This window comes from Atractosteus spatula, chromosome 12 (genome assembly GCF_055471065.1).
Source record: "Atractosteus spatula isolate fAtrSpa1 chromosome 12, fAtrSpa1.hap1, whole genome shotgun sequence".
Taxonomy (NCBI): domain Eukaryota; kingdom Metazoa; phylum Chordata; class Actinopteri; order Semionotiformes; family Lepisosteidae; genus Atractosteus; species Atractosteus spatula.
In genome coordinates, this window is record NC_142717.1 from 9808195 (window position 1) to 9824158 (window position 15964).

A 15964-nucleotide genomic window follows, 5' to 3' on the forward strand; every position below is an offset into this window, starting at 1 on the left:
TGCATGTATCAGTCTATCCGCATGCAAATTGTTGATTTACAAATAATGATTTATAATGCAATTACATCCATTACATCTCCTGTAGTCACATTTATTCCCAATGGTAATATTACTCAGTTGCTTTCTTTTTCTTTTGCTGTTTCTTTTAAACAACGCTGTAGAATCCATAATTCAAGCATGAACAGAGGAACCCATTAGGGAAAAAGACACCGGGGAGAAGAAATTTTTATCAAAACCTTTTGCTCTGGCTCTAACAGCCTGTAATTGTGTTATTGCACTAGGGAAAAGCTTGGAAGAAAAAAAAAAGGAAAGTGCAGAACAGGAGTGGGGAGAGAGAGAGAGCAACAGAGGAGCTATTTTTAGCTCACGTGCATCTGCTCGTCAGTTGAGATCAGCGGCTGGCAGAGAAGAGAAAAATGTTTAAAATGCAGTCTCCTTCATCAGGAGTCTATTTTTAGACTGCGGCTGACTCTGGTAACCTTCTGTAGCAACAGCTTCTGAACTCTGAGTCTGGCTTCTTACACCGTCAGGCTTCAATGCAAACAGATCTGTAAGTGCTGCTGAAAGGAAAAGGGTACAGATTTAGACTGTCTGGGCGTAAGGGAATAGGGATTTATTTTTAAATTCATTGCTAAAATCTGGGAGAAACAGCTTGGCAGCCTGCTGGTTTCGGAATGATCAGGATCATGCAAAATGTGGCGCGAGGCCCTTTATCAGAAAGGTTTACTGTGGAAAGATGATAAAGAACCCAAATGAAAGTGGCTGTAAAAACAGTGCTAAGGAATTATAAGACTGCACTCTCTAATGCTGATTAACTCTCAAAAATAGAACATTCAACATCATCCTTCTCAGGTAATGTACACATTGACAAGAGAATTGATCTTAATTATTTTAATATGATCAGAGGCCATTTAGCTTGATTATTTGCTACTAGCTTAATGATCTGAGGATCTCATTTGGGTGTTTTCTTGTGGAGAAGTTTTGACAACATGACTGGGTTAGTTTGCTCCAGCTATATTGACCCTTTGGTCAAAAAAGTGCCAACTGCTTAGATGTGATACAGTGGCATACTGTGAATTTAAAAACTTGAACAAAGCATTAAGTTACTGACTCCTACATGCTTCCAGTTGCTCATGTTTCAAAGAAGAACAATGCCAAAAATGACAAGAGAACCATCTTAAATGAGAAAGATACATAAAGTACTGTAAATAAAAAATCACTAGTGCCTTTCTTTTAGTATACCAGGACATCTTACAGCTCTGGGCTGTCACACTAAAAGGTTGCAGATTTATAACCTAGACCACAAGATGAATGGAGAGTTCACATTGTTGCTTGATATATATCAATACATGGTTGCTATTTTTAGCTCTTACTACTGTATTTCATCTTTTCCTCGTTTTGTGCACTTTTAGCTTTACTGTGCTAGGTCTAATTATTTTATTGTACTTACACATACTGTACATCATTGTTGGTTATTTTGTACATACACTTAATGAAAACTTTGTATACATTGTATGCATTTGTTGATAAGGGAAAATAATCATAAATTATGGATTTCAACTTCACCTGGGTGAATAATAATGTTTGATACAAGAACATCATCCTCCAGGAATTCCGTTAATAACGGTACCGTTTTTATGTGTCTTAAACTACATTTCTTACCATCCAACAGCTGTAAGATTTGATCATAATGAGAGTTGTTTTCCAAAGCAATTACCATAGAGGGCTTTTCTTTGCAACCTTCTTTCTCCTGACTGATCAAAATGCGAAAAAAAGCTCTACAAATGCTTTTCACCCAAACTCTACAGTAATGTTGGAAAACATGTCAAAACCACAAAAGGGAGAGACAATAATGCTCTCTGTAATGAAAGACAATAAATCCCTCAACAGCCAGAAGTGCCAAAAGCTGCAACACTCACTGGTGTCTTTTATCTACACAAACCCACAATAGCGATGGGGCAGACGACTTCAGTCAATGTGAAACTTTCCAAGCCTAGAGATCTGATACAATTTATGGACAGGTAACTCTCTCTACTAAGCCTTCATCTCAAAAACACAACACACAACAAATTGAAGCGTATTCAATTCTGTTCAAGAAAATGGGCTAATTTGTGTTGGCAGCAAGTACAGAGCTGTATTTCCATCAGTAAGGAAGCTTGTCAAACCAGTGAGATGGACGCCGGCATGAAAAGGATGCACATGGGGAAAAAGCCGATGCAGGAAGAGTTCCTTATGATCTAGACAATCCCAGCTGGAAGGACAGTGCTCGTGAAATGGAGCAGAAAAGTGTCTCCAACTCAGTACTGACTGAGCTTATGATCACTGAGGGGACCAGATGTGGTTCCTGACAGGTAAGACGTGGGAAGAATCCGTCATGCAAATAACATGGCACAGGCGTCTCAGGATGCATGCAAGACACTGCAAATTACATCTCTCTTCTCCGCTCTCAAACTAATATGCACAAAGGTTTTCTACACATCAGCATTTTGTAACTTGGAAATAAAAGGCAAAACGTAAAACAATTTACCGGCATTGTCTTTATACTGTATCTAAAGAAACTATAAACACATTCAACTAAAATCCATCTCACTCTTACTATAGAATACTTTATATATTTTGTTTTCTGGGATACTGTTCATGAAATCTCTTTTGTTAATTTAGTGTCTAATCAAAGAGAGGTCTGTTGTATTTGGTTTCATTATGTTTTATGGCATTTACTCATCTGAATATGAAAGCATGTTGAAAAGGCAAAAAACAGTACTAAAGCTAATATTCAGCAACACACTGTGATAAATTAACCCAATTATTTTCTATTACAAAGTAAAAGATAACATTTTAGAGAAACAAGTTTGCTCTGTTGAGAATATCATGGTTGATCTCTCAAATGTAACAATATTTTGTAAAAACGAACAACTGATGATATGATAATCAGTGATGAGAGACAGGCAAGCCTACAATTAAATAGGATCAGCATTTTTCTCTGACAATAACTGGGAGAAAACTAAAATTGCAACATTCTTTATACTATAAACCCGTGTTAAAGTACTGTATGTCTCAATAATTTATCCTGGTGATGGTTGTTTAAGCCTAATGAGTTACAAACAGCACACATTCTTGCTATGCAAAGAAGAGCATCAGTAAGCCCTGTGAGAAGGTACCTACTTTTAGAGTTACCTTAGGAATGGATTGAGAGGAACCTTTAAAAATCTTTGAATCTTCAAAACCTATAATAAAGAGTTTTTATATATGCAATACAGTTTTTTGCTTGAAATTTATTTCTTCTAATACGGAAAAGGCACATATAACAGTTAAATATTTGCAATTACACGATACACATGCTCATGGTAGTTAAAACGTCGGAAGAATATACAGTATCTGAAACACCAGACATTTTGCTTTCTGGAAAATAAACTGCATTTCATTAACCTACAAAGGGTTGTTTGTGGTGAAACATAAAATTACATTCAAGTAGGTGTTGCAATTGAAGTAGGATTTGTTTTAAATAAGGTATGACTTACAGTATACTTAGCTTCTGCTGATTCAATGTCTAAAAGCTACAATAAGTGTTCTCTTTAAAGAAAATTAAAAATTTTACACAGACTAAACTAAAAGACTCACAGGTACAGTATATTCTCTCAATAGCACTAAGACCAGAGGGAACATGTAGCTTCCAACTTAAACTGACAGATGTCACTATCAATGACACTTAATATCATTGTGTCACAGGAATCGAGCTGAGAAGGAAGAAGGTTTAAAAAGGTCCTGGGAAATGTCACATTAGTGTTTTTATTGAGTAGAGTGACCTTTCACAAATAAAAACTCTGTACCTTACTACAGTTAGATATTTACTGATTTGCTCATCACCCATCTTTTCTTACCCTTTTAGCTTGCTAGGTGACAGCTTCAGTGCCAATAAGGGACACTTTACACTTCAATACTATCTGCACTGGAACGGACGGGAGGAGGGGGTGGAGAAACAGGAATCTGTGAATGCATACTGTATACAAACACACAGTCACACACAATTCTCTCTTTCTCTGTTACCATGTCTATCCACCAGGATGTACACAAACTCAGATGTGTTCTGTACTGATGTGAGAATATCTCCAAGTGATGTTGTCTCTCCGGTAAAAAAGTAAGTAGAAAGCACACCTTATTATGGGCTTGCAATAACTGCAATGACCTTTGTCTTTGCAAACACAATGTGGAAGGTTTTTAAGAATCCATTGCTATAGCAACAGCCTGCATTTGTTAGGGATGGATAATAAGAAAAGCCATTTCCATCACACACAAACTATACACACAGCTCAGTCACTAGTCCTCAGTGTACTGACAGCAATGAGGACAACATCAAGTTTGAGAAATGACAATGAAATGGATAGAGAACACAAGTACCCAAGACTAAAAAAGGGACCATGAAATTTAGAAAGAAAAATAAACTCTTATGCAGTTAAAATAGGAACTGTCAAAGTCTGGACACTTTTACAGACAATGCACTTTCAGAAACTAGCAGAAACCCACAAACACTGACAATGCACTGTTTACACTGGTACTCTTTCATTAGTTGTGTGTACCCAGAGGTTACCCTCTTTCAAAACCTTTATCTAGTTTTGAATATGTACGGTGACTAACATCTAACCTGCTACTGCAATAAAATAATCTTGGTACGACTAGGAGAGACTGGAGATGAGCAACGTGAAAATGAAGCATTAAAATCTGAAAAATAAAAAAAAACAGGTATAGCACTGTAGGCAAATGCTTGAAATCAGTGAAAAGGTCTGTTCTGAGCAAGAAACTTCAGGGACTCAAAAATAATCTTCTCCCTAACTTTTTTTTTTTGACATTGAGCAACTGATTCTTATTTTTCAGGACCAGAAATACATGCTGGGTGTAAGAAGCTGCACATCAATGTGAATATTTCCCATATCCACCCCCTTGCCACTGACAGATCTATTGCACCTTCTTACAGTATGTAAGTGCACTTCCAATTAAAAATGAGGCAAAAGGCACATTCCATTACTGAAATATACAGTGGATTAAATGGTAGAATAAATAAAAATATAGAGAAAGAAAGTGCTTCGTAAAATGATTTAAATTAAGAGGATCAAATGGTAAAAAAAGGAGGAAATTAATTGTGAGAAAGTATTGACATTGGAAGAGAAGAGATACAAAAGCTTATTGCAACAGAGAAAATGAAAGTTCTTTTTAACAGCAAAAGAACAGTAAACAAAGACGCAAGGTATCTCAGATATAATAATGGGAAACTTTTGGATGATGAAAGATAAAGGGCGGATGTATGAAATAAATAATTCACTCAGGTGATCATCAAGAAAGAAACTGACAACATGCCTCAGGCTGAGCAAAGACAACATGCTACTGTACATTAAACGGTATTAGCATATAAGAAGCAGAAGAGAAACAGGTACTAAAAGCTTTAACAATAAACAAATCTCCAAGTGTACATAACTGTTCTTAAGAAAACATGAGATGTTATTCATAGACCGTAGGATACACCCTGGATGGGACGCCAGTCCATCACAGGGCAGACACTGACACAAGCATGGACACACTCACACCAGGGCCAGTCTTTCAAAAGCCAATTAATACAATTAATCATGTTAAATATAAATTTTATTTCAAGTCTTGAAAATAAAAATTACTTGTCTTGATGACTGTCACATTTTCTCCCAAGAGAAAACATACCCATAGATTTCAATGTGTTATCACCAGTTCTAGAGAACTTTTTTCCCCACTTTCAAAATGGCTTCTTATAAAAGTTAACTTCTTCTGCTGCTTCTACTTCTACTGCTTCTCCTTTTGACATAAAAAGGACAACATACTGTATTTTATAACAAAATCTAATAAAGTTAGCACTTTTAGCATTATCTCCTTCAGTTGATCATTCATGACTGTGATGCATTCAAATGATCTGTCAGTTGCAAAAGCATTAAATCACCTAATTAGTGGGATTGATTAATTAAATGGGGCACAGATAAACTTGCATTTATCTGAGTCCACACTGGAGCAGACTCAGTTAAAGGGAACAAGCCCCAGTTCCTCTCCACATATGGGGAGACATAACACTATGCCAGATTGATCATGTTATCATTGGGATTGTTTTCACAGTGCCAATTGCACTGTATCAGAAACACCAGATTGGAACAGTAGTAGGGTAGTTCAAATGTGAGGAGACAGTGAGCTCATCACTTATCGTAAGCACAGCAGGAGACCATATACACTCAGTCCGAATACTCAGCACTGACACAACAAGATAAACTGACATCCTAGGTGAGCAATTGAGATGAAAAGAAGAAAATATCAGAAAATTTATGGGTTTTCGCACACGGGCGGTGCGGTACCTCTGTGGCTAAGGATCTGCGCCTGTGGCCGGAATGTTGCCGGTTCATCTCCCGTGGCCGGCAGAGGAATCCTACTCTGTTGGGGCCCCTGAGCAAGGCCCTGAACCCCAACTGCTCCAGGGGTGCCATATAAATGGCTGACCCTGTGCTCTGACCCCAAGCTTCTCTCTCCCTGTCTGTCTCTCTCATGGAGAGCAAGTTGGGGTACGTGAAAAGACAAATTCCTAATACAAGAAATTGTATATAGCCAATAAAGTGATCTTATCTTACAGTATATGTTTCTATGCAATTATGGTTCATAATATGTGCAACATATGGTTCGTGGTATACATAATTCAGAATGATAGAGCTTTGTAAGTATTTTTCAATATGGATACCTAAGCAAATAATTTTCACAACCAAGAGGAGGCACTTGCTGAATTCCTCCTTCTGCCTGTTTTTCCTGCACGTGTCATTTGGTTTCTTCAGCTCATACCACACATGTTCCACAACAGAATGTGATGATTAATCAAGAACATGTGTTGAAAACTCTTGAGAGTTGTAAGTTCTGTTAACCATGTGGGCATCGAGTTTCATAAAAGGTTGAAAGTAGTTATTCTGTTGTAAGAAGTCCATCTGCGACAAAGCATGGGTTTTTTGGCAGAATTCGCCACCAGTACTCTTGGCTAAAAAGACCCTATTAAACTTTGTAATCTGTATGTCCCTCATTTTTACTAGGACACCAGAACTAGAAGACACAAAGCAATCCTAAAACATGTTCATTACTAAAAGGAAGAAATAGTTTTTCAGCACGAGCATCACCCTTTCTCTGCTAATCATAACACAAAAAGGATACGAGCAAGATGATTCAGTGCTTTTTAGATTTTGAATACTTGAATCAGGTTCTCTCATCATTTTTCTATTAAAAACTAAAAAAGGTCCAGTTCCTTCTGCCTGACAGAGAAGGACACACTGCACCCTTAAGCCCTGAAATGTTCATGGGATTGGACTGATTCTCTATGACCAGAATTGTACACAACATTTTAAATATTGCAAAATATCCATGATGCAAAAAAAAAACTATTTTTTCCAGCTGTGCCACTGATGTATTCAATAATCCTTTTCATACTGTATATTTGCATCAGTTTGAATTCATAATCATTGAAAATTATTTATTTTCATTTACATTTCCTTTCGGGATGGCTTTTGTTTAAAAAATTGTTCTGTATATGCAGGATAGAATCAAGTACTAATCTCTATAGGTTAAGCGTCTAGTTTTATTTATTTTGTGACAACCAATTTCATTGATTGCCATCCAACCTTCTTACCATCTAACCTCTTTATTCAATACAGGGTTATAGGAGCTGGAGCCTATCCCAGCAAGGCAGGATACTACCTCATTGGGACATCAGTGCATCAAAGGGCACACATAGACACACACTCACACCAGGGCCAATTATCTCAGACGCCAATTAACCTACCAGTATTTAGGCTGTGGAGGAAAGCAGGGCACCTGAAAGAAACCCATACAAATATGGGGAGAACATACCAACTCCATGCAGATAATTGAACCCAGGGCCCCAGCACTGTAATGTACAGTAACAATGATAACCACTGCACTACTGTGCCACCATAACATGGTACTGTACTCTTTTTTTCTGCAATGAATGAATTACTGCTATGGATTTATAAATATGTTTACGCCTATTTATTTGGAGGTTTTTGACCATTTTTAACTGTAGCTTTTCTTTAAGACAGTGTAATACTTTTCTCTTACCCAAAGTCATACTGGTCCACGTTACACTCCTATAGCTTTTTGTTTGCCATATAAATGCACTATGCTATAGCAGTCTAAAACTAAAAAAAGACAAGACACAACAAATTAGCTCACACATGAATTTAAAACTATATGCCCTCTGGAGACTGAAGCAAGGGAATTTTTAAAATAAAGATGATATTACCACAGGCAAGCTGGATTTGTGAAGAAATTGTAGTGCAAACACACCACACAAAAACATTTTAAACTAATATATATATAAATCTACACATACACACTTCATAAATATGAATTGTGTATTATTATAAGTCTTCAATGCCCTAAGCTAGATTTACTGTATTTATTTGGAATGATCGTCTTATGAAAGGCAAATGAAGAAGGCTCATAAAGCCAAACAAAAATAATGAGATGCTTATTATTCCAAATGCTTTTCTTCTGTTTTTATGTAATATTTTTTTAATACACATTCATGCTTAAAATACAATTTTAAAAATGAGAAGTACTGTATGTAGCAAAGCTAAAACAAAATTATAAATAGACAATAATTAAAACGATAAAGCACTCAGAGTATGGCCTGCAATGTGCGGTTTTACTGAATTGAGATTCAAAGCTTTTTCATGGTGAACAAATATTATACGACCACTTTTTTGTAACACTTTTAACAATTTGAATTCGGTGAAGTACTTCATTCTTCTTGCATCCCGTACATAATGTATCTAATTTGTAAATATTATGAGAGGCAGAAATATAGATACAGTAGATATATCTGAAGGCACAGGGGAATAAGGTAAAACTACATTTCAGCAATGTATAGAACTGTCACTAGACAATTAGTATGTGGTTGGTACAGGGGATAGACTAGACTAAATTTCACTTCTTAACAGTTTTTATTTTATGTTTGTGCTTTGGCTGCAGAAATAGGGTGAGAGAAACAGATCAAAAACAGCGAAAAACTCTGACTGCTGACATGAATCTGATTTAATTTAAATAACTGGCATCTGATTTAAGAAACACCTTTACATCACACAGTCAATTTGTATTCATAAGTACCTGTTTGTGTTCATTTTTTTAAAAAAGAAAAAATATCCTTAAACAAGATGTTGTTTTGGAAGGAAGCAGGGGATCTAAGAAATGTGATCTGCTCTTTAACACAGAGCAAATGTAGAAAAATATGTCTGAAGGGACTAGTATCTTCCATTTTCAATCTTAAAACCGGTGATTTTAATTTGAGAGATAGTGATAGCTCTTGAAGAAAGACACTGCACTGAAGCCTGATTATGCACATAAGACATCCATGAGGAAGTTAACTAATGCTTTCCAATTTGGAATTTAACAACAATTAACAAGAATTCAACAACAATTAAATTAAAAAAGAGATAGAAATCTGCTGTTCTTCTGCAGTGCTGAACAGTCTGACCTATAACTGAAGTCCACTTTAGTCTAGAGGGTACTATCTTAGGCATTTTCCTGTCTCAGTACTACTGTATATAAGCAATCAAGATGACTGGCAGATAAATAGTTCATACTGAGGAGGGTTATACCATTTAAATCTGTTACATAGTTCTCTAAAACCTACAAATCACAGACTGACATTTTTCATTTTTCAATATGGCCTGAAAACAGAAGGTGACAGCATAATTTGGGAAGCTGGAAAATGAGAAATACAACAATATTGTGATACAAAATGAACCATACAATAATGTAAGATCAGGGATGGATCTGAGCTGTATATGAAGTAAGCAATATGGGGAGGTAAAAGCTAAGGTATTACTATGTAATTTACCATGTCGTCCAAAAACTGTTACTTTATATTTTTCGAGAATTTCACAGTAGATGTTGCACATTGCATGTAGCTGGGATGTGTCAGCTTTTTTTCTGCTCACAAAACTATTTCTGTATAGTTTTTGGTTTTGTGTACTTTTCTGGTGTCACATTAGACTAATCTTTTATTCTTTACATTGTTAACATCTCAAAAATATTACTCTGGGCAGAGCACCTTAACTGATGATTGATGTCAGACAATAAATCTTTATCTGCTTTTGACTTTGCGTAGGTCAAAAAATAAACAGCCCAAGGAAATCAAAAAGAGACTCAGATGCAGAGCAATGAGAATTGTTTAGAAAACAGTAGTTATACATGGTATCTTTAGTACTGTTCTATTGTGAAACCTGGTGAGAAAATAGTCATTATTTATTTGTTGTTTTTGATTCGTAAACACGACTATGATCTATCAAATACAATTAAAGCAGGGACACCTGCCAAGCTTGTCTAGAGCTGCATCACAAAAGAACTGTTAAAATCCATGTTCCATTTCTATTATGTTATCCAAAACAATGATGTGTAATATAATGCAAAGTATCCTGGCATTAATACCTTTTAAAAATGTTGTTTTCTGTGATTTGCTGGAGCTTTATTTTATACAATAAACAACAGATTCTTCATCTAGTCATTACAGACAACAAAGAAATAATGTAAAACTATTCTAAAGTGCTTAAAGCATGTTACGACAATTTTAGAACTATGCATAAAGCCTTGAGATTTCAATTTTTAAAGAAGTCACCAAAAATCATACAGGATCACTATAGTACTGTAAATACACTGAAATTAAGAAAGAAAAAAATGAATTCAATATGCCCAAACCAGAATCAAACCAACAGTAGGATCCAAGAACTGTCAGACAGCAATACTTACAGCACCATCAAACCAGGGTGCCTTTGATTTAATTCTTCATGCTGGACTTATAATGTATTACATTAAGTCCACAATCCACACAATGTGGAAAACTACTGTACCTTTTTAAGAGATTAGTTTCTCTGCAGCTGTAATCATGATGATTAGACGTTACAGGCTGACCTGCAGTGCAGTGGCTCATGTACACATTTTTAATGAAAACTTCATTTGAGACCGAACACAAGCCTACACATTTGATGAACCTTAAAAATAGCCTTTGCAACAAAATAGTACATTTTCAGTCAATATAAAGAAAAATAGCACATTCTGTAGTGCCACCACTCTGTTGCAAGTAGAAAAAATATTAACCATTCCCTTTTAGAAATGCATCACAATAGATGCTTGCAAACACAATGCAACATTTGGGAAAATCCCACATGCAAGAAATGATTTTTGGTGGCAAAGCTTTATATAAATGATATGGCACTCTGCCAAGAACAGACTCTGTGACCTTCCACTTCTCTTTATTGGATTATTTGCTAATACATTTACAGCAGGATTATGTGCATTAAGAAGGCCTGTTTAAAAAAACACTCCTGCAATTGTTCAGTTAAGTGCAGCCTGTCACAAACAATAAGAACAGGCTATATGCACTATATACAGTATATACAGTACCACAGTAAAATGATAGTTTTTTTTGTAAAATAAACATTTGTAAAATCAGGATCTAATCTTCCAGATTATTTTAATATGGCATGTGATTTATTATGTCATTCCAACTTGTTTTAGTCTGGAGCACAAGAAAATTATTAAAGCAGGTTCTGAGACATATTGGACAGAAGATGAGATGCACACAGCACAAAACTATCCAGAGGAGATCTAAGCTTGCCCACATCTGACAAAAACCACCTGCTACAACATGTCCGATGTCTCACTGCTTGCCAGACATTTAAAAGGCGGAAATCTGACTGATACTTAACAGATTGCAGAGATGTGAAACCAAGGATACATAGACTAACAAGCAAGACAGACCACAGAACAAACTGCTGATCAAGAAAGTTCCATTTTCATTTCCAACTAATCTCTGTGATACTACTCTGACAAGATATCAAAGTCATATTAAGACATTATCGCTCTGAAAAAAAGCCCACTGTATTTTCATTGGTAAGATAACCATTTTAACGTTTTTAGTTTCAGCAGATAATTGTATTGATAAAACATTTGTCTTCTCTAAATTCATGCTCTGCATGTCTTATATAGTCATGGCTGACATTTTCCTTCTGACAGAGTCCTTGACAAGTAACTCAAATTACAGTACATATTCTGACATTTCAGGATTTGAAATAGCAGCATGTCTGAATTTGAATGATACATAATTCCATTATTACACTTACCAATATTTTCACTGGGTCACCAATTTTTAGTTTAAAACTAAAAAAGCAATCCTTTAATGTCTCACAAAAAGCAATTACTGTAGATGAACTGTTTCGTCAGTGTTAGCAAGTCAAACAGAAGTTTTTAATAAGAAACAAGAAACTACAGCCAGCTCCTGTCCTCAAAGGTATTTTAACCGCCCCCCCCCAAAAAGTACTTATGAAACTTAGTACTTAGAAATGTAAAATCCAGAGCATAGATTCTTCATCCAGTCTCTTCCTCTTCGAATGGCAAAAAGAAAGTTTATAAAAAGACTTCCAGTTGACATTTACAACTTTAGAGGGGATTTATTTGCATATTCATAAATTATTCCCAAGACCAATCTTAAAAACTCAGGACACTGGTTATGACATTTATTCAATCTAAGGTACCCATAATACTTTAGAAATGTATCATTAAAGATTATCTTATTTTACAGCTTGTGCGCTTATTTAGCTTTTCATTTTATGTACACAATTGAATTTGATGGAAGTGCTATTTTCTTCTGCCTATGATTAATTTCTATGTATTTCCTTCTCACCTATTTAATGTACTACAACAATTTTACTTAGAAGCTGACACCTGCTGTGAACTGCAAAGGGCCTTTTGTGTGAATGAAATTAAACCATCTCCAGGAAATTGAACCACATGAATATCTGAAATTTTAATGGGATGCCTAACTCAAGCATGCATTACCAAAAAGAAAACAAGTGACAGCAGATAGCACAAACACCACATTTAAATAAATTGCTTTTTACAATCTCATTCCTGAACCACTTTTCTTTCTGAGCTGTCCATCACGTTGCTATCCAGCACAGATAATGTCTAACAGTTGTGTAGAGTACTTCCCTTCCTTCCATCCATCCATCTACCCTACCCATCTACCCTTCAATTTTCTAACCACTTTATCCAATAAATGGTCATGGGGAATCTGGCACCTATCCCAACAAGCAACAGGCACAAGGTGGAGTACATGCATGGATCACCAGTCCATCGCAAGGCACACAAAGACACATACTCACTCACAAAAAGGCTAATTTGCCCAATTAACCTACCAGTATATCTTTGGACTTTGAGAGGAAACCAGCACCCGAAGGAAACACCAAACAGGGCGAACATACAGTACAAACTGCATGTCTCCTGGTCTGGCAGTGAACCCAGGGCCCCAGCGATGCTAATCGCTGAACTGCCATGTCTACCCACCTTGAGTACTTTTTAAAATTATTTTTAATTAGTAAAAAGCAGTTTTACTATATTAAAGGAAGTCATTACTCATTGCATTTATACTTGTCGTGATTCCTTAACATAAAGAGTCCTGATGCACCCAAGCACTATATTTTGTATTAAAGACGTGCAGGCAAGCATTGCAGGTTGTAAGTGGACATAAAAGCAGTGTACAAATATTTTTTCCTTTTAATAAAAAATATCTGAAATGGCTGGGTCAAATGTTCTAAAATGACCATTTAAACCGCTTTGTGTATATATAAAGTGTTGATTTGGGAAGTCTCAAAGTGAAACTAAGCAGATTGTACCAAATAATGGTTTATTTAGACAATATGCATTACTTATAGGTTAATTACTTTGGAATTTAATACATGGTTTAAAAATCAGTTAGACTTGAAAATGTAGACTCTTGAAAAGACTACAACTATGTGCTAAAAACACACAATAAACCTGAAATGTGTTCCTAGTTGGACAGAGAAAGTGAGGCAGGCAGACAGCAAGATATATGAATAGGAGGATTCATCCATCATAATAGTAAATAAAATTATCTCCTTTAAGTCAGCATATTTCTGGTACAGTATTTCAATGGTGTATGCTGCACCTAAAAGCTAAGGCTGTAGACTGCTTCAGTCTAGCACTCTGCAAACAATTAACCTCTAGAAAAAGAAAAATTGCAATTACATTGCCAACAACAAACTAAAGCAGAAAAAACACTTGTGCCTAAGGCAGTGTGGTTAACATGTCAATAAGACTGTTGGTGGAGAAACTGACAATTCATATTATATGGCTGAGGGTATAGGAGCTCATTGACACTGCCCAATAAATCCATAGGAGCAATTACTGTCTCATTTACACAAGGCAAAGGCACGTAAACTGCCTATTTAAAGTTCTTAGTTGGAAAACAAGATATCTGGTATGCAGCAGAAAACTGTCTCAGAGCCTCAAGCTGCAATATACTTAGAATTTACAATTGAATTTAGAAACCTTCATTTATTTTAACATTTTACCACTGACTATAAACTGTCATTGTGTTTCCCAGGCCAATGAGATTAAGTACTAGCACCTAGTTATTAGGTACAAGGAACGAGGTACTGAGCTCTACCAGCTATCATTTCATGCGTGTTATTTGTGTAATCTAGTGAATTAAAAGAGATTATCCATATGTTCTAATGTGTTACTGTATATTAGCTTTTAGCAGACAGGTTTGGTCTTCTTTAATATGCAAATGCAAAGTAAGAACACCGGTCACTAGTTTATTTCCATGTGCTGAAAATTCAAAGGGCTGTAACTCTAGTATTCTTGCAAAAGAATGGCATTTTAGTCTGAATTGGAGATCTTGATGGTCACGGTCTGAGCTGTAGCCTGCATGTCTCACCTCTGACACTCTCCAGCGTGCAGGACCAGGTCTTCATTGTTCTTGGCACTGACTGTCAGCTCGTGCTCGGTTGAGTTGAAGACATCAAGGAGCAGGTGGCACTGACGGGCACTGTGGGTAAGGACACAATAAAAATCAGTTGGCATGAGCTTCCCGTACCACTACAGATCCTAGAATCCAGGTGATTTCATCTGAAAAGCAGAAAAGCAGGAAAAACTGGAACAGAAGTTCAACATGTAAGAGTTGTGCTTATTTTAAAGAGAAAGGAAATGTGTTTTTCATTTATATGATACGGATGAAAAAGAAAAAAAAAATCTTCAAAACTAAACGCATTTTTTAAAAGAGTAAAATAAAACCAGAAAAAATCAAATAGAACTGAAGCGAATTTTCAGGATTTCACAAAGGTGAAAATCTGGCCAATATAGAATGAGGCTTTATCCTAAAAGACAGTTCACATTGTTCCAAACTATGCTAAGACCAGCTGTCAGGTGTTAATGCCCAAGTTCAAGCTGGTGATGTCCACAGTGTTCAGTTCAGTGACCCATTTTTGCCTTCACAAGAGAAAATCAGCTTCCTGCAGAGCCAAGCAAATACAGGACTATGCACAAGATGGAAGATGGAGCTACTGGAATCTCTAAGGAAGCAGTCAAGACCCAAGGAAAACAGGAACTTTCAGTTTCCCTCAAACATACCTCCTGGACCTAACTGCGCAATCTTCTAGATAAAATCTGTAAAATCTCAGATGATTTATAGTACCCTCCATACCATCACGCTTTTTTTTGTTTTTAAGAAGAATTCTCTTTCAATAATAATTACAGGAAGGCTCACGAAAAGCATTCTAAAACAGTCTTGATGCTTGTTATGATTATGTGCAGACTTGAGTACATTATGTAGGATTCAGAACAAACTCATGCACTCAAAGACAAGTAAGTGTGAACTACATCATGTGTGCTTTTGCAGTTCCTATCTGAAAGGTTCACACAGTGTGTACCTGTCTTAGCCCCAGGCTTAACTTTAATCCTAACAAATGATAACTCTTGAAACATTTTTCAAAAGATCTATTCAACTGCATAGAGAGTACTAAACAGAACATAAACTGTGCAGTAAAAATAAATTCCTCAAAGCAATTTAGATTTCCCTATAGATTTCCCTATGTGAAAAGGGTCT

General features: G+C 36.0%; 1 protein-coding gene across 1 annotated transcript in view; it reads right to left on the bottom strand.

Annotated features, from left to right (window-relative positions):
• trappc9 (trafficking protein particle complex subunit 9) overlaps window positions 1–15964 on the bottom strand; it is a 507339-nt gene that overhangs the window by 233287 nt on the left and 258088 nt on the right. The window contains exon 19 of the mRNA XM_088929735.1: window positions 14798–14908. Coding sequence (XP_088785861.1) covers window positions 14798–14908 — 111 coding nt within the window. The remainder of the gene's footprint in view (window positions 1–14797; window positions 14909–15964) is intronic.